The 20089-nt window shown below is 43.7% G+C and overlaps 1 protein-coding gene across 1 annotated transcript; it reads right to left on the bottom strand.

Annotated features, from left to right (window-relative positions):
• Positions 1-206: 206 nt before the first annotated feature.
• On the bottom strand, positions 207-18154 carry CCNJ (cyclin J). The gene is made up of 6 exons (XM_032232287.1): positions 17952-18154; positions 17401-17523; positions 5231-5441; positions 4433-4732; positions 3769-3928; positions 207-2906 (listed from the first exon to the last, which is right to left on the bottom strand). The coding sequence occupies exons 2-6, from the start codon at positions 17467-17469 to the stop codon at positions 2513-2515; spliced, it is 1134 nt and encodes a 377-aa protein (XP_032088178.1). The 5' UTR covers positions 17470-17523; positions 17952-18154; the 3' UTR covers positions 207-2512.
• Between the last annotated feature and the right edge of the window lie 1935 nt (positions 18155-20089).

Here is a 20089-nt window from a genome sequence, read left to right on the forward strand (position 1 = left end):
AGTAATCATTTTCCATTCTTTCTTGCTGTTGTCTTTCCCAGACAAGGTTAGTAATGAAGTAAGAAAGTTCAGATTTTTAATAAATACTTAAAAAATGCTTTTCCTGTTTTCTTTCATGTCTGTTGTATTAGTCAAAAATAAACTTGGAATGCATTACAGTATCACTCTCATTATGAATGTAACTTTATTCAAAGCACACACACAAGTTACGCAAAACTAACTTTATTCTTTAAAAGAGTGCATGGCACTCGTTTTTTCCCCAATGTGTAGTTCTTCCTTGACGACACACATTTTAATTCCTGCAGTAGCAATTTTCAGCCGTGTGTCGATTCAGTGGAGGTTAGTCAAATACGTATAAGAAAATAGGAAATGTCGCACAGTGCATATTCTATTGCCAATATTAATCTATAACAACAAACTCAAAAGGCTAAATAATAAATTAAAAAAGTAGTGAGCCACAAATCTAGAAACTTATAGAGGATCAATTTTTTTTTAGCAAGAAGTCTAATTACTTAAATATCTTAAATAAGATCATTTGTTTTAGGTGAGTTTTGCTGGTTTGACTAGACAAATTAACTCTCCCACCGCAATTCCAGTGTTAATTATTAACTAATGTTTTGAGTGTAAAGGGCCTGAAAGATAATTTTCAGATGTCTGCTCTGCTGTCTCATTTATGGAGGACTGACATTGAAGGACGCATAAGAATTTTAGGAACAATGTGCTTGTTATTTCAAGTCATGGGTCTCCACAAAATTGTACATTCAACATAGTATTGAGGTAGTTTAAAAGTATGGAGAGTTGTATGAGCAGTATTGCAATTTGAGATCAGTATCATTCCTTTTCTGATGTATTTTGCAGTCCTTCATCCCCACATAAAGTGAAATTGTGAGAAATGACATCATGTAAGAAGATACCTCAGACACTCAATTCTGTTACCTAATCCATCCCCCCCCCCTCAGACATGCAAATACAGTAATAATAAAATATGCTTAGGAAGGAAGTAGCATTTCCCCAGTATATAAAATGTTTTCAGAAAGCTTTACTTCTTTCCCTCAAAATTCCTCATTTTTATAAGGAGACACACACACACACACACAAAACACATTATGGCATAAAATAATTACTACGGAGGATAGCTTCTCCTCCAAATTAAAGAATATCTTCTCATAGCACGATCAGCTCAAAGAGAGCCATTTTAAGGCCATTTTTCTTTAAACGAAAACTATTTCGGATGATCTCTTTTTCATTAGGGAAGGTCTGTCTATCTTCAGGTTCTCCATCCATTTATCACCTCCATTCTCAGTCATCTCTAAATACTTGGATCGCAGACCACTGGAGAAAAGTATATCAAATTAGTCACTCCTCAATCTTAAATGCTGGGCAAGAAGAAACTCAAAAATTCTTTACTGCCTATTAATTCAAATAATTCTAGTTTGGGTAAGGATAGAATCTAAGGACTTAAAGACACTTCTGATGATCATTATGTAGCACCCTTATTACGACTGCTTAGCTCACATTATAAAAATACCTGAATTGCAGCTAATGTGGCCAAAGAAATAGAAATATGGAAATACAGTTGTGCTGTAAGAGTCCGAAAACTTCCATTTCTCATTCTGCTCTCTGGCCAACATAAATAAGGCTTTATTTCTTGTAAGCATTTCAATTGTACCTGGAAGCCAGAAATCAATACAACGAAGGGAAAAAAAAAACCCACCAAAACCTTTTGGACACAAATAGTTGGCTGCATAATAAACTGCAAACAAAACTCCATTTTTTATGGTATAGTACTGGCTTCATTTAAATACAACCTGCCTATTTTTCCCCTGTCTCATTGCAAAGCACATTTAGGTGAAGGGAGTACTTGGATCCACATCTCGACTCCCTTTGGTATTTGCTAATACAATTACCCTGAGAACAGAACCCGAGGTAACCCTTTAAATGATATATATCCTGTATCACAGTCACTTTTGATTATTCCCTGAGTTGGTAATGATAATTTATCTCTACCTAGCTTCAGCGAAGGCAAGAATACTTGAAGTAGAAGATTGAAGAACATTAATCCAAGGCCACTGAAACACAAGTTCTCATCCGTGGGTCATCTCAAAAGAATTGAGCTGCTCATTAAGATGAAGAAGACCTCTCCATCTTCTGGAAAGCAACGGCACTTAGTGGATTTTCACGGTTCGGTATCTTACTCAATACTGCACAGGGCTAAGCGTCATCAAGATCACGTATAATCTTTCATCTTTTCAGGAAGACAAAACCTGCAGACAGGACAGGTGTCTCTCAACATGTTTTAAGTTCAGCCTGTAGAACTACAGTGTGGCAGAAATATATATTTTTTCCATCTTCCTCCATTATTCTGCAAGCAGGCACATTCTTGTATTTGCAGCTTCTGCAACTGAGAGAACCGGGAGAAAAATATGGTGTTTCTCTTCCAGCCACTTCCCAGGTTTTAGGAGGACCCCAAATTGTCCTCTTTATTATTGATTTAACACTGGCCACCCAGATGTCACCTCTCAAAGCATGGAGTAATACAAGGGTAACATCCAGCAATCTGATAGGTTCGATTGTAGGAGACGTTTAAACATGGCTTCACCTCTATAGGGACGGCTAGCGGCATTTCCGATGTCTGCATGTGGCTTTGAGCCTGAGCACCACCTTGTAAACCAGCAGGGCAAGTCTGCATTGGGTAGGCTGAGGTACGACCGCTTGGCATAATTGGCTGGCAGTTTTGTTGCGTTGCTGGTTGAAGATAGGGCAGAGACGTCTGATGCGCTTGAATATAATGGGGTATGTGCTGCGGTGTGGGTTGACCGGTTGTTTGAAATAAAGCGTTACGGGGTGGTTGAGAGCTATGCTGTCCCTTTTGTTTGTTGGCTTCTTTGACATCATTATCATGGGCCCTAGAATATTAAAATGAAGAAAAAAAAAGATTATTTTCTGTTTGACCACACTGGGTGAAATCTATAGTTCATAGCAATAGCAGTTAGACTTATATACCGCTTCATAGGGCTTTCAGCCCTCTCTAAGTGGTTTATAGAGTCAGCATATCGCCCCCCACAGTCTGGGTCCTCATTTTACCCACCTCGGAAGGATGGAAGGCTGAGTCAACCTTGAGCTGGTGAGATTTGAACCGCCGAACTGCAGATAGCAGTCAGCTGAAGTGGCCTGCAGTACTGCACCCTAACCACTGCGCCACCTCGGCTCCTTGTACAGAACCATGTACAAGGAGAGGAACATTTTGTCATTCATGCTTGATGGGAATGGGCCAATAGTTCTTCTTGATTCGATGTGAGCATTTCTGCTACAAGAAATAAAACCTCATCCATCCAAAGTAATGAAATCTTAGTAAGGCCACACCTAGAATACTGCATCCAGTTTTGGTCACCACATTACAAAAACTATGCTGAAACTTTGGAAGAAGTGCAGAGAAGAACAACTAAGGCAGTGTTTCTCAACCTTGGCAACTTGAAGATGTCTGGACTTCAACTCCCAGAATTCCCCAGCCAGCGAATGCATTAGTCAGCCTATTGGCCCCAACAATCTGGCTCCTCATTTTACCCACCTCGGAAGGATGGAAGGCTGAGTCAACCATGAGCCTGGTGAGATTCGAACTGCCGAATTGCTGGCAGTCAGCAGGCGTATCCTGCAGTACTGCATTCCAACCACTGTGCCACCACAGCTCCTTAATGGCCATTAACCATAGCTGTAAACTGTGGACTGTCTGTATTACCCTATTAAGGAAAACCCGTTCTGAATACTTACACCAATAGTCGCTCAATGCATGGCAACAGAAAATCCCAGGAGTATGCCGTCAGGCGATGGAGACGCACTGGCCACGTTGGCGAAAGACGCAAGATAATCCTTGAGGAAGCGACGCACGCAGCCGCCACTAGCGAAGGGGCATAATTTAAGAAGGCATGATCTGGAGAGACAAGAGGATTAGGATTAAGTTACACAGAGGCCACCCCACTCCCTCCTCCTCCTCCTCTCTCAGCTAAGTAACCGGTTCCACCACAAAAGCGCGCTCGACGAAAGCGCGTACGTGACGTCATCACAGCGCGACGAAAACAGCACGCTGTGAGCGGTAAACTTAAAATTAACGCGTAAATCTAAACCTAACCCCCCCCAAACCTAACCCTAAACCTAACCCTAAGCCTAACCCTTAACCTAACCCTAAACCTAACCCTTAACCTAACGCTAAACCTAACCCTTAACCTAACCCTAACCCTAACCCTTACCTTTATGTGAATCGGCTTGCTTTAAAAGCACTTTTTAAAGCACCCTTTTTTCTCCGTGGTCGTATTTGTCGCGCTGCTGATGACGTCACGTACGCGCTTTAATCGGGCGCGGTTTAGTCTACCGCGGTTCTGACGGGTCACGAAGTAACCACGGGGAGTTTGAATAAAACCATATAAAAAAAATGCACCTTGCAGGGATACTTCCAGGAAGTAGTCGGCATATTTGGCCATGTACAATTTGGTCTTCTCCAAGCAAACCATTGGCCATCCGTCATGCAGGTCGGATTCGTGAACGGCGATCGAGAGATAGTAGTCTATGAAATGAGCCGCTGTGGGCAGGCAGAGGTTCCACTGGAAAGTTTCTAGCAAGAGCAGCTCCATGTGCAGCAAATTCTGCTTGGTTAGGACCAGGCTCATGTTGGTCATGCACCCCAAGCTGTTCAGCTGTTCAAGCTTAGGCACACTGTCTTCCTTGTCTTCAAATTTACCTGACGGGCATAAAAAGGGGCGACAGACCATTAAGAACACAAGAAAGAATTTTATTAAAAAAAACCTGTATGTTGTGAAAGGAGATTTCCCTCCCTGAAGAAGGTTCAGTTACTATAGATCAGTGACGAATGCCCAAAATGCACATGAATGCACGCATGCGCCCCCATCCACGCACATGAGCCCCTCCCCTGGCCCCCGTTTTGCTTCCAGCTTGGTGCAGGCGGCTTTTAGTTAGCAGTTAGCAGTTACGACTTATATACCGCTTCACAATGTTTTACACCCCTCTCTAAGCGCTTTACAGAGTCAGCCCCCACAGTCTGGGTCCTCATTTCACCCACCTCGGAAGGATGGAAGGCTGAGAGTCAACCTTGAGCCGGTGAGATTTGAACCGCCGAACTGCAGAACTGCAGTCAGCTGAAGTGGCCTGCAGTACTGCACCCTAACCACTGCGCCACCTCGGCTCTTTCTACCTGCTGAGCTTCTTGCTTTGAACTTACTTGCTAAAAGCAGGCAGGATAGCGCCACCACGTGCAGCTGTTGAATGGAGATGTCGTAACGATCCATGAAGAGGTCCAACAGGTAAACGGCCAGGTGTCGGGCAGCGGGACAGAGGCGGAACTGGTTGCTCACAATGGCAATCAAGTCTGCAAAATACCTTCTCAGATTTAGCTGGGGAGACTGGCCTTTGTAAGAGGGCAGCTTCAGCTCCTACGAAGAGAGTAACAGTGAAGTCAATGCTCAGAATTTACAAACAATATATTCAAACTAGGTCAGTGTTTCTCAACCTTGGCGACTTTAAGTCCTGTGGACTTCAACTCCCAGAATCCCCCAGACAGCATAGCTGGCTGGGGGATTCTGGGAGTTGAAGTCCACAGGACTTAAAGTCGCCAAGGTTGAGAAACACTGAACTAGATAATACCCTGAATTCTGAACATTACTGATACAGGCAAGAGCCAGTTGCAAATGGAAGGAGTTGGTATCTGGTTGTATTTTCATTAAATATTCCCCTAGCATTGTATTTATCAGTAATTTCAGCACCATAATCTTATTCAAATGCAGTGCTAAGCGAGTTTCATGTTTAATAAATAACAAATTAAATTGTAAATGATCACTAAGTTCATGAGCATTCCTTTTCCTCATTTATTTTTAATCTATTTATTAAATTTATTTGCTGCCCACCTCATATTGAAATGGAGTTTATGTTTAAATTTAAAATCAATTCATTGGATACAGTCACACCATGGGCAAACTATGGGTAATCTGAGTTTAGTTTTATAATGCAATTTGGTTTGTTTCCCCAAATTATAATATTATACAGTTAAGGTCCAAGATGTAACGTTAAAACCTTTGAACAAAAAATGTAAACAAAGTTTTTGAACACTTCCTCTGAGTAGCCCTAAGGAAGTGAACCCTCAGAATTTACACACAATATATTCAAACTAGGTAATACCCTGAATGCTGAACATTACTGATACAGGCAAGAGCCACTTGCTTGAGATAGGTGATTTAGAAATTAGAAAGGTGTTTCTGTTTAGACGTCTGCACGTATGTTTTTATAATACTACTGCAGTGTTATATTTAATGCCAAGGAATCTTGAAATATAAAAATTAGTTAACTAATCATTATTCATTTTTCATTGTAGGAAAAAGCAGCTGGCAATCATTTTCAATAGGATTCAGTAATCTACATTTCTGAATCCTTCCCAAAGCGTTTATAAATGATATAAAAATTTACAAATCACTATAACTTTTGCATCAACCAACAATATTTTGATTACGGTTTCTTAAGAATGCTTCGTGATGCTGCTTGGACCATTCATTCAAAGCATGATTTATTTCTTAGTATTAAATGTGTCAGGATTGATTTTGCTGTTACAATCGAGAATTTTTCTGTCTGATCCAGAAAATTCTCTTCGATCTAATTCTACATATGTGCCTGGCCACTGCAAAAAAATTGCCTTTTTTTTGGTAAAGGGCATCTTGGCACTGCTAAGCAGCATAATTGCAATTATTGTAATGAACTGTAATTCATAAAAAGAAAAAAAAAGTGTAACGAACTCAGATATGGCCATCTAGTAGCATGTAGCACCAAGAAATTCAGTTCACATAAATGGAGCATTTAATATAAGGCTAGAAGATACCTTGGAAGTCTTCTAATCAATCCCCCGCCCAATTGAGATATTTTAAAAACTGCTGTGGAGAAATTGGCATCGAGAACAATTACATCCAAATTACACGTCTTTCCTTCACTCGGTTTGCATAGCTGCCCGTCTTACATAAGTGACACTGGGCGTCTCACATCCATTGCAAACTTCAAAAGAGACAGCGCAATACAAAAACAGAGAAACGAAACACACACAAACCGTGTCGAAAACCTTCAAATATATTCCGCAAGTAGCCTGTCAAAAGCATTCAGGACAACTGACGAACAGGCTCTAGCAATAGCAATAGCAGTTCGACTTATATACCGCTTCATAGGGCTTTCAGCCCTCTCTAAGCGGTTTACAGAGTCAGCATATCGCCCCCCACAGTCCGGGTCCTCATTTCACCCACCTCGGAAGGATGGAAGGCTGAGTCAACCTTGAGCCGGTGAGATTTGAACCGCCGAACTGCAGATAGCAGTCAGCTGAAGTGGTACTGCACCCCTAACCACTGCGCCACCTCAGCTCTTCTACACCACAACAGATCCCCGAGCAGATTTAAGACCATGTTGGAATTCGGGTTCCTAAGAATCGTCGTCCCTTACATTTTAAAAAAAGGACACAAAGAATTGTATAGCTCTCATTCCCAGAATTTGCACTGCAATCCCTCCTTCAATCTTATGAACAACAGATGCAGCCCAGGCATTAAATCCACAAAACAGTTGAAAAAAAATATTGCAGGAAGATAAGGATTTTGGCATTCATCTCTGGGCATAGTTGCTCAGGGCTGAGTTTCCCTTAAACTATTGTTTTTACCACACAAGCAATAACCACGTGGGGTAGGCAACTGAAATGGTTGTGGCACTTCCATCGTGGGGCAGAGAAGGGGATGGAGACATTAAGTACAGGGTAATCATATCTACATATCTCAGTCCCCCACTGAGCTACAGCAAAATGGTGACATGTAGAATGGCATTGATCTGATTCAGATCAATATGATCTGAATCAGATATAGATTCAGATCTATAGGATCTAAACCAAGACACTCTAACCCAGGGGTATCAAACTCAAGGCTCGCGGGCCGTATCTGGCCTGCGGGGTGCTTAGATCTGGCCCACAGGCAGGGCCGGATTTAGATGAAAAGAGGCCCTAGGCTATTCCACTTATGAGGCCCTTTCACCTCCAATTTTTAAGTTTGTAAATTACACGAGAGACAATAAAATACATCATTACTGTGATGTATATCAATATATGGAGCTGGCCTCCCGACGGAGGGCGGCTCTGCTCTGCGGCAAAGGCAGCAAGGCCAGCCGCCTCCCCTGCTGCCCTCAGCTGCCCGGCTCGGCCCCCTCGCCCTCACCTGCCTGGCCGCTGGTGGGCTCCGCGTCGACGGGGCGGCTACTGGGAGCGGCCGCGCCTCTCGCCCGACCGCTGGTGCTGGGAACATGGGCGGGCTCCCCAACTGCCGCGGCGCTGGAACGATCTTAACCAATACATTTTTATGTTTGTTTATTAGTCATATGCGTAGAATTTCTCCTTATTTTCGGTTCAGTGTTTTAGTGTTCACTGTTTTTAGAATAGTGTAATTTTAATTTTGCTAACAATTTGAATGTAGGCCCCTCTTGATCTCGAGGCCCTAGGCTGAAGCCTAGCTAGCCTATAGGAAAATCCGGCCCTGCCCACGGGGGTGCCCTGGAAACAGTGGAGGACCTTCCGGCGGTGTCTCTGCCAGTGAAGTCAGAGCTTGTGCCATCCCGGGCTCCATTTTCACTGACAGAGAGGGCTGCAGGATGCCAAGCTGCCCACACTCCCCACCCCAGCCATGCTCACTCGCCCCCCCAGGTCAAACACAAGCCTGATGTGGCCCTCAATGAAATTCAATTTGACACCCCAAGGAGAAAATTCCCTGAAGAAAGCATACAATTAACTAGAAGGCATTGCTAGCTGTTACTAAATTTGAAATATTGTCTGAGAAATAAATGCCCAATAGTTGTATTGAGGATAAGTGAAGTGATCTTGACAGTTTTGCTTTTTTGGTATTTTTATATTTTTTCTGAAATTTATTAAAGTTTCGGAAGTTCTAGTCCTTGGGGGGAAATTTTTTTTACAAAAAAAATTATTATCCTGGGAATGAGGACTAAAACATTCGTTGAGTCCCGGGAAGCAAGATAATATTCAAAGAGAGCTAAACAAACAACGCTGATTAACTGGGATACAAGGAAGGAGGGAGTTCAAGGACAATCAGTTTTTGCAAGACGTCATTATTATAGTGTATCTCAATAAACTATAGTTTCAGTCTTCTTGTGGAGTTGATATTCTGGTTTGGTCTACCTAGTGGGCCTGACAATCATCAGTTGTCTTTGATGTCTCTCGTTTGCCGTATACATTATTTTTTTTGCTTGCATAAAGCACATTCATTTCTTTTTCTATCAATGCTAAACCTGTGAGCTTGGATAATGCAACCTCATTGCTAATAATCTGTTTTCATTTACGATAGAACTGAATTTGCGATAGAACTGAATATACTGAGAAGCACATTTTTCAACTTAAAAAAAAATCTCGAAAGAAAAAAACACGAGCAAATTCTTTAAAATGTCTCCCTCTGCCCGGTTATTAGTCCAACCTGGGAAGATAATATCGATACCAGCCTTTCCCCTTCCAAAGGCCAATCAGAGCTAACAGGAAACGAAAGAATAGCAATAGCAGTTAGACTTATATACCGCTTCATAGGGCTTCCAGCCCTCTCTAAGCGGTTTACAGAGTCAGCATATCGCCCCCAACAATCCGATAGATAGATAGATAGATAGATAGATAGATAGATAGATAGAGCTAGATGATAGATAGATAGATAGATAGATAGATAGAGCTAGATGATAGATAGATAGATAGATAGAGCTAGATGATAGATAGATAGATAGAGCTAGATGATAGATAGATAGAGCTAGATGATAGATAGATAGATAGATAGATAGATAGATAGATAGATAGATAGATAGATATAGATATAGATAGATAGCAATAGCAATAGCAGTTAGACTTATATACCACTTCATAGGGCTTTCAGCCCTCTCTAAGCGGTTTACAGAGTCAGCATATCGCCCCCAACAATTCGATAGATAGATAGATAGATAGATAGATAGATATAGATAGATAGATAGCAATAGCAATAGCAGTTAGACATATACCACTTCATAGGGCTTTCAGCCCTCTCTAAGCGGTTTACAGAGTCATCATATTGCCCCCAACAACAATCCGGGTCCTCATTTCACCCACCTCGGAAGGATGGAAGGCTGAGTCAACCCTGAGCCGGTGAGATTTGAACAGAACTGCAGTCAGCTGAAGTAGCCTGCAGTCCTGCATTTAACCACTACGTCACCTCGGCTCTGCTATGACAACTTTTAAGATGTGTGGACTTTAAAATGTGCGGCATGGCTAGCTGGGGAATTATGCGAGCTGAAGTCCGCACATCTTAAAAGGTGCCACAGTTGGGAAACATTGCTACAGAAGAAAAAGACAGAAGGCAGATTAATCTTCTGATACCCGATTTTCCATCCCATAAATCCTAAACTCACCCCTTGCACCAAGTCCATACTATTACAATGGCCAGATTCACAAAGAATGCTAGCAAGAAATCTATTGAAAAATCACAGTAGCTGAACTCACCTATCTCATGATCTCAACACCAAAGAAATCACACCGCAGCTTAATACATCACATCAATTTTAATTTAATCATTTAAATGTATGCTGATTAGTGTACATTCCAATGTGACAAAAACATTAGAAGTAAAGGTTCCCCTTGACATATGTGCTAGTCGTTCCCGACACTAATGGGTGGTGCTCATCTCCGTTTCTAAGCCGAAGAGCTAGCACTGTCCGAAGACGTCTGTCAGCCTCTGCTTCGCTATCGCTTCGGCTGCCATGAAACGGGGAGGGAGGGCATGGTATTTGGGAGGGGTTACTCATTGTGCTGGAGGAAGGTTCTGGAGTTCACCGACTGATGGGACTACGCATGCGTGGGTGTTCCCGCCAGGACTAACGGCACTGACATTCCATCTCTGTGATGCCTTTTGAAGTTATCTCACTCCTGACACTTGGAAGAATTATGATTGGACTGGAACTGTGATGCCAAGGGGTGGGGAATGGGCTATTCTATCTGTGGTCATGTGGCCGGCATGATTAAACGTCAAAGGCGCACACATTGCTGTTACCTCCCACCAAAGATGGTTCCTATTTTTCTACTTGCATTTTTTTACGTGCTTTCGAAATGCTAGGTTGGCAGAAGCTGGGCAAATAACAGGACCTCATTCCGTTACGTGGCACTAGGGATTCGAACCGCCGAACTGTTGACCTTTCTGATCGACAAGCTCAGCGTCTTAGCCACTGAGCCACCGTATTATTTATATAAAGTTATTCTAAGTCTACATCTAATGTTAGTGAAATTGGTGATAGTAAACATTTTCTGCTTTCTCCATCACGACCATCTCAAACTACCTCCCCGTGGAGATTCGAACCCTCACCACCCTCCAGGCCTTCCGCAAAGCCTTTAAAACCTGGCTGTTCCGACAGGCCTGGGGCTGAAGAGCTTTTGCCCCCCCCCCCTCGAATGGTATGGTTGTTGTGTGTTTTTAAATTGTGTATTGTTCTGTTCGTCTTTTTTATCCCTTGTCTGTACCCCCTTCCCTGACTTGGATTGTGAGCCGCCCTGAGTCCCCTTCGGGGGAAAAGGGCGGCATATAAATGCAATAAATTCAATTCAATTCAATACCTTGAAGTTCAGTTTTATGGGTATAAAACTGGGTATAAGACAACTTATCCTCTGTTAATGATTCCAGAACATAAGCAATTTATTAGGCATAGAAAGGGATAGATGGTTCTATCTATTCTACCTTGTTACAGTCTGCTCTTATATTTATTCACACTATTTCCCTGCAATGAAAAAAGTCACATACTTAAGTTCCACTCAACAGTTGGTAAAACAGGATGGAGCAGTTTAACGTGAATCACAGTAGCAGTAATTGAAACCGTGAACCTTCTCTGAGTGTTGCTTGACTTGAAGGCAATTCATACTTCAGAGGCATATCTGTTAGACGGGAAGTATATTGGAACTACCAATAATCAATGCCATCAGGTATCACATATCAGTGGGTCATTAATCCAGAAAAGGCCCAAGATGAACACTGGGTATTGCTACAATCACAATAAGCCAGTGGTTCCCAAAGTTGGCAACTTTAAGACTTGTGGACTTCAACTCCCAGAATTCTCCAGCCAGCGGAGAATTCTGGGAGTTGAAGTCCACAAGTCTTAAAGTTGCCAACTTTGGGAACCACTGCCCTAGAGCAATATTTTTCCAACTTGGCAACATTAAGATCCCTGAAACTCAACTCCCAGAATTCCTCAACTGCATGGGGAATTCTGAGATTTAAAGTCTACACATTTTAAAGTTTGAAAAACACTACCCTACAGCAGAATATGTTACATACAGTACAATGAAAGTAACATGCCTGCCAAATCCTAAGAAGTATCTTTTAAAAAGCTGTCAAGATTCTAGTTCTCACTGTTTTTATGTCTCAGAGCTGGCTGGAGAATTCTGGGAGTTGAAGTCCACAAGTCTTAAAGTTGCCAAGTTTGGGAGCCACTGCCATAAGCCAAAGGAAGATTCTGAGTGATGCAGCATATTAGCTGCCAATGTCATTAATAATAAGATATTTTGGGCAATTTGGGGTCTTAATTTGTTGTTCTTCTATGATAGACCAAAAAAAATATCCAGCAAACAAGGTAGAGTTGGAAAAGGAGAATAACACTGTGGTGTCCTTGGTGCTTTCTGATTTTGATTGGTTTTTTTTTTTGCAAATATTTTATTACCAAACTCATAACATCATTAAATGTACCAAGGACCCCACAGTTCAATCCTGAGGTAGAGAAATATTCTCTTCTAACATTTTCTGGACTCCTGGTACAATTCCATGGAAGAAGCTTAATGAAAACCCCTTGTAACTTCCCTTCATTGGGAATCACCAGATATGCAGACATCAAGCTGAAAGCATTCATGGTTCAGACAACACGCATTTGAGAAACAAACCCCAGCTTTTGGATCTGTTAAGCATCCTTGGACCAAAACCCATCCAATATACTTTGCAAATCATATGGCTTAATATTTTATATGAACCTCAGCAACAGCTACAGCTTATTCAACCAACTGAAATAAATAACTGCTCTGGGGACTGATTCAAACCAGTGTCATGGATCTGAAGGAAAAATAATAATAATAATAAGAGATAAGAAAATGAACAAAAGATAACTCTACAAATAAAAAAAACCAGAACATTCTACCTGTAGGAAAATAATAATAATAAGAGATAAGAAAACGAAGAAAAGATAACTCTACAAATAAAGAAATCAGAACATTCTACCTGTTCAAATAATCCTATCAATTTAACAAACAACAATACAGAAGGGTGGAACTAAATTTCTCAGGTCAGAGTTGCACATTAAGTTACTTAAGAGGCATCTTGTTTGAGGTATGAGGAGATCAACCAAACCTTCCAACTTAATGGGATAGCAGAAAAGTAAATACTTATGGACAGGTCACAAAGAACTTTTGCTAAAAATTTCAGGAATATACACTGGTTTAATTTAAAAAGGACTGACATTCACATTGTCCATTTCTGTACCACGATTTAATTGGTAAGGGAATTAACTTGGTTTTCAATAACCTACTGAACTTTAAAGCCACTACATATCTGCACATTGGGGGGGGTAATTAAGTTTGTGATACAAACACAGCCGAGGAGGTGGAGTGAGTGGTCGAATAGCAAAAGCTTGTGTTTTTTTTTATTAACTGCCTCCATACAGTAAATTAAATCATGATTTGTTAAGTCCTGGCTTTTGACGTTAAGTAATGTCTCTGCCTGTTAAGCCACAAATCATGATTTACAAACCACACAATCTCCAAGCTAACATATTAAACATCACCAAATTATAACCATGTTACAGCTAAGCACTAACTCACAGATTCTGAAAATATGATCATAAATAAAAAGATTATAAAGAGGGTAAAAAGTTACAGGTTTAAGTTTACTGAACAATTTTCTTCCACTGAGTTTGGGAAGATTTCATTCTGACTTACACAAGCTTATAATCAAGGTAAAACCTGAATATGTTCCCTTCCTCGATGGGAACTAAAATCACATGGCTGAAAAGCCTTTTTATACTAGAGAGATAATTACTGCAGCATGTTAATGATCAGACAACACCACATTTCAAAGAATTATCAAAGTCTCAAGCATTTTACATGAGTAACAGAACTGAATCAGTACATTATGCTCAGTGAGTCTATCATGCGTGCTCTAAAAAAAATTATGTTCAGAGAAAGAACCTAACCAATGCACCTTTCTTTAGCATTACAGTATAGTGACAAGAAGCTGCACCTGGTGAATATCCACCAGGAGCCTTTTAAAAAACCCCGAAGTCTCTTCAGAAACTGATAATCAAGCATTTATAACAGGGGCCCCCTAATGACCCACAGCCTGCCAGAAACTGGGCCACGTAAAAAAGCAAACTTTTAAACTTTAAATTTAACTTTAATAAGATTTGTATGCCGCCCACTCCCTAGGGACTCTGGGCCCATCCGTGGGGGGGAAACCACATCCCCACTCTGGTCTGCAGAAAAACCTCTCTTCGTGGAACCGGTCCCTGATGCCCAAAAGATTGGGGGGGGGGGCACTGATTTATAAGACAAGACAAAAATGGCTGCTTGGTAAAACACATTGCTGTAAATCACTTGATTGTGGTTCATTGAATAAACCCTAATTAACTGGATCAATGCAACGCAGGAAGATACAAGCTATGATAATTTGATGCAGTGTTTGCTCCTTAGCCTAGTATTTCCTAAAGGGGGGAAAAAAACTGGTTCCACCACAAAACCGCGCTCGACGAAACCGCGCTCGACGAAACCGCGCTCGACGAAACCGCGCTCGACGAAACCGCGTACCTGACGTCATCACAGCGCGACGAAAAAGCACGCTGTGAGCGGTAAAGCTAAAATTAACGCGTAAACCTAAACCTAACCCCCCCAAACCTAACCCTAAACCTAACGCTAACCCTTAACCTAACACTAACCCTAACCCTAACCCTAAACGTAACCTTAAACCTAACCCTAACCCTTAACCTAACCCTAAACCTAACCCTTACCTTTACATGAATCGGCTTGCTTTAAAAGCGCTTTTTAAAGCGCCCTTTTTTCTCAGTGGTCGTTGTTGTCGCGCTGCTGATGACGTCAGCGACGCGCTTTAATCGGGCACGCTTTAGTGGACCGCGGTTTTGTCATGCCACGAAAAAACTATGTCAAACTTCCATAGATTCTTCAGGGCTGGGTAAACCTGAGCATTTTTACAGACATCTGCAGAGCCATGAATGTTATTTCAGCTGATCTTTTGAATCTAACTCTGCATGTTCACTGCAGTCTGCCTAAATAAAACCAGCAATTTCCAACTAAGATGCAAAGCAGAAATCAGCTGCTGTGGTCCCTTCAACTGTTCTCCAACAGTTGTTCCTGTAACCCAACATCTATGGCATTGCCATCATTTTTTTTTAAGGTTGCTAAGCCGTGGCCTCCGGAAACTATGTCCAGGAAACCCAATCTGGGGCTGTCACTCAACCTAGAAAACTTCAGGGATACTGACCAGAATTTTTTTTTTCCTGCCTGACCAAAATGTTTCAAATAAAGAAGAAATGTCTTTTAGGTTGTGATTTTTATGGTGTTTGGTATTATTATAAGTATCTCGAACTTGCACTGGCAGTATGATGACAGCGGCTGATAAATGTTGATTTATTGTAATTCATTCTGCATTATGCTGTAAGCCACTTGGAAGTGGCAGAGAAGCATTTGCAATAGACAGATGGGAGACAGAGTAGGATTTGGAAATAAGCTACCTTCTCTCTCAAACACCTAGATGGGTTACTTGGTGATTAGGGTTACTTGTTGACTGGCTTTAGATTAGGAAAAAAATAATAATCAGATGAGAGCAGGAGGACCTGAATGAACTTTTAAAATCGCCCTTTTCTCCTACAGGTTTTGGAAAAGGCGTTTCAGTAATAATTTATTAAATTTACAATGCCATTTGACTCCCAGCCACAAACATCCTGGAACTTGGGAGAACCATTTCATTTTATTATGCCCCCCTGGACCTTGGAGCAAAAAAGGGGATCTTTTTAGTTTGGTTCTCACTGAAAATCAAAACTTCAGGAGGCCCCAAAGCAGAATCGGCTAACTGTTCTTATGCTCCCAAACCCCAATCCCCGTATCTGCACTTTAGGGCAGGGAGCAGAGAGGACTGGATGAGAGAAGAGAAAGGAAATTTGGCACCCACAAAACTACACCTTTCCACGGTTGAAATCAGTGGGTTTGGCTGCTGACGGAGAAGATCTATTAACTTCAGGGCATTGCCTGGCCGGATCCCACACAAAACGCTTACGGGATCACAGCCAGTTTTCTTCTCCTTGACTGAAACCTACAAGCAATCTCTCAATGCCCTGAAGTCCCGGGGAGTTTCAGCAGCATCAATTCCAGGGCCTGGATGGATCTCCAGAAGCCAATCCTACTGAAGAATGGAGACTGGAACCCAGAAACTTCTCCAGTGGTGAGATTCAGCCAATTCTCACCACTTTGGGGGTGAGAACTGGCTGTTCACTTTCTGAGCGGTTTGACGAACTGGTTTGTTGGAAGAAATCATTAGGGCAGAGAAGCGGTGGTGCAATTCTTCGAATCCCACCACTCGTCCTGCCTCAGTTTCCCCAATTGTGAGTGCAAAGACTCATTAAAACAGCGTTTCTCAACCTTGGCCAACTTGAAGTCCCGTGGACTTCAACTCCCAGAATCCCCCAGCCAGCATAGCATATTAAAAGATTCAGAAGGGGGGGGGGACTGAACAAATTCAAAAGCTGGGTGAGTAACCAGAGAGTTTGGGGGGGTGTCTTTCTTCTTTCTTTCTTTCTTTCTTCCTTCCTCCTTCCTTTCCCTTTCTTTCCTTCTTTCTTTCTTCCTCCCTCCCTCCCTCTCTCTTTCTTCCTTCCTTCCTTCTTTCTTTCCTTCTTTCCTTCTCCCTCCCTCCCTCCCTCCCTTTCTTTCTTTCTCTCTCTCTCCTTTCTTTCTTTCCCTTCCTTCCTTCTTTCTCTCTCTCTCTGTTTCCTTCCTTCCTTCTTTCTTCCTTCCTTCTCTCTTTCTTCCTTTTCTTTCTTCTTTCTTTCTCCCTCTCTCTCTCTTTCCTTCCTTCTCTTTCTTTCCTTCCTTCTTTCTTTCTTTTTTCTCTCTCTCTCTCTCCTTCCTTCTCTTTCTTTCCTTCCTTCCTTCCCTCTCTTCCTTCCTTCCTTCTTCCCACACCTGACCAAGACCCCAGACCTTCTTGGCTTCCAAGGGAGGAGGAGGAAGGCAGAGAGAACATCCCCAAAAGCAAAAACCTGAACCCAGAGCCCCCTCCCCTTCCCTCCCCCCCTCCCTCTGCCTCGTTGAAGCCGCCTCCGACTTACCTTGTAGCGAAGAGCTTGGTGGATGTCTGCAGCCAGCTGTCCTTTCCACCACTGCCCCTCCAGCTCCATGGGACGGGGTGGGGCGGCCGGGCGAGAGGGGGGGGGGGATCAGAGCCGGAGAGCCTGGGGGGGGGGGCAAAAAAGCGGTTCTGAACTCATCGACGGGCAAAGCAACCTCGCTCAGTTCGTCCAGGAAGCCCCAGACCTTCCCCTCCAGGGAGGAGGAGGAGGGGGTGGCTGGCCCCAGCTGATCCCCGCTCCGTGCTCCTTCTTTGCAAGAGGCGGCGTCGGGGAGCAGGAGCCCGATCCTCCCCCGCACCCCCCCGAGGGTCTCTCCGGGGACAGCAGCCTCCGGATCTCGGCCAGCCAGCGGAGGAGGGAGAGGGGGGAAGAAGGGGCGGCTCTGCTGCCTCCGCCCCGTCCAGCAAACAACTTCCAACTTCTCCCCCGACGAACAAAGGGCCGGGCACACGCTTCCCTGCCTCCCCTCCCTCGGCTACCCCGGACGGGCAACTTCTCCCCTCTTCCCCCGCTGCGTCGTCGAGGCTCACCTGCAGGACTTTCGGAGCTTTTCACAGCCGCCCCGACGGGAGAACCGCTTCTTCCAGCCTCTCCCCGGACGGCTGGCTTAAGCGCGGCATCGTCCCGCAACCCCCGGGAAGGGGAGGAAGCGCCCGCCTTCACCAGCCCCGTCCGCTGCTGCAGCCGCGGCCCCGCCGGCCCATTGTTAAAAGAAGAGGCGAGCCGAGCCCGTATATACAAAAGACGGGGAGCCAGGCGCACGCGGCCGCGCCTCCGCCAATCCCCTCCCGCCGGGCAGCTCCGCCCCGGCCGCCCCTTCCAATCGGCGCGCGGCGTCCGCGGAGGGCCCCTCCCACCACCCCTCCATCCCCCCGCCCACCGCTTCGTCTTGCCACCCCCGCCACCTTTTTTTTTTTTTTCCCTCGCTACACGCGAGGAAGTTTTGGACCCGTTGAGTTGCCGTAGCCGCTCCGGGAAAGAGAGAGAGAGAGAGAGAGAGAGAGAGAGGCGCGGAAGGGCGGGCGTGGTGGCGCCACGTGGTCGGGTTTTGTGCAAGGGGGCTTTGTGGGTTGTGTGTGTGTGTTGCGAAAGGAGGCTAAAAAAAAGGGACCAGGACGCGGTGTAGCTTTGAATGGACAAACTTTTAAGACTTGTGGATATTTCATTCATTGGCTGGGGAATTCTGGGAGTTGAAGTCCACAAGTCTCAAAGTTCCCATCTTTGAACACCCTTGCCTTAAGAGCAGTGTTTCTCAAGCTTGGCAACTTGAAGACGTCCGGACTTCAAGTCCCAGAATTCCCCAGCCAGCAAATGCTGGAAGCATTGCTTACAGCAGTTGGGGAATTCTGGGAGTTGAAGTCCACAAGTCTTAAAGTTCCCAACTTTGAACACCCTTGCCTTAAGAGCAGTGTTTCTCAACCTTGGCAACTTGAAGATGTCCGGACTTCAACTCCCAGAATTCCCCAGCCAGCAAATGCTGGAAGCATTGCTTACAGCAGTTGCTTACAATGCTGGCTGGGGAATTCTGGGAGTTGAAGTCCACAAGTCTTAAAAGTTCCCATCTTTGAACACCCTTGCCTTAAGAGCAGTGTTTCTCAAGCTTGGCAACTTGAAGACGTCCGGACTTCAACTCCCAGAATTCCCCAGCCAGCAAATGCTGGAAGCATTGCTTACAATGCTGGCTGGGGAATTCTGGGAGTTGAAGTCCACAAGTCTTAAAGTTCCCAACTTTGAACACCCTTGCCTTAAGAGCAATGTTTCTCAAGCTTGGCAACTTGAAGACGTCCGGACTTCAACTCCCAGAATTCCCCAGCCAGCAAATGCTGGCTGGGGAATTCTGGGAGTTGAAGTCCGGACGTCTTCAAGTTGCCAAGCTCGAGAAACACTGAACCATTTGCTAAGGGCAGCTTAGCAAACCTCCCCCTGTTTCTGTAAGTCAGAGAGTTTCTCAACCTTGGCAACCATAAGACATGTGGGTTTCAACTCCAAAAATTTCCCCAGCCAGCATTGTAAGCAACTACTATAAGCAATGCTTCCACCGACATCACTTTGAAAGAAAATATGTTCCACCCATTCACTTCTCCCTCGCCTTAAAAGTTTTGGGAAAGTTTCCAAAGTAACCTTCTCTTTTGAGCCTTGCCCGTGTAAGAGGCAGGGATCGGGAGTCCGAGAGACGCGGGGATCGTTAAAGTAACCGGAGAGATCGCTCGCCTGGTTCTTTCAATGCCAGAAACAACGTGATCTATCTCTCTCTCTCTCTCTCTCTCTCTCTCTCTCTCTCTCTCACACACACACACACACACACACACACACAAGATGGGCTTCATTGTGGAGCCTTTAATCTTCGACAAGAGCTGCTCTCTAGACCAGACATAACCTATGCAAGACGTATTTATTTTGCGGTATTTAATTACAGTCGGAAAGCAGGGTGCATTGCCCAATAAAAACAGTTTTTTTTAAAGACCGCGCCGTGCAATAAGGATAATTGGGATTCAATTTGATGCATATCTATTGAGAGTGAATCCGGTGGAATGGAATGGGACTTTCTCCTGGAGATAAGCATCTATCTGTCTCTGCTATAACATAACGCCGGGCCTGTATATATAGCAAGAGTTTTATGAAGATTGCAAAATCTGCCTTAATGGGCTTTTACTCTAAAAGATAACTG

Source organism: Thamnophis elegans, chromosome 15 (genome assembly GCF_009769535.1).
Source record: "Thamnophis elegans isolate rThaEle1 chromosome 15, rThaEle1.pri, whole genome shotgun sequence".
Classification (NCBI taxonomy): Eukaryota; Metazoa; Chordata; class Lepidosauria; order Squamata; family Colubridae; genus Thamnophis; species Thamnophis elegans.

Bases quoted from the DNA above. Each gene is read 5' to 3' on its own strand.
- CCNJ (XM_032232287.1), bottom strand. From the start codon at position 17,469: ATGGAGCTGGAGGGGCAGTGGTGGAAAGGACAGCTGGCTGCAGACATC. The intron at 5,442-17,400 runs GTAAGTCGGAGG...CTCTCTTCGTAG, and splicing joins ACCAAGCTCTTCGCTACAAG to GAGCTGAAGCTGCCCTCTTA. The intron at 2,907-3,768 runs GTAAGTATTCAG...TTAATATTCTAG, and splicing joins TGCATTGAGCGACTATTGGT to GGCCCATGATAATGATGTCA.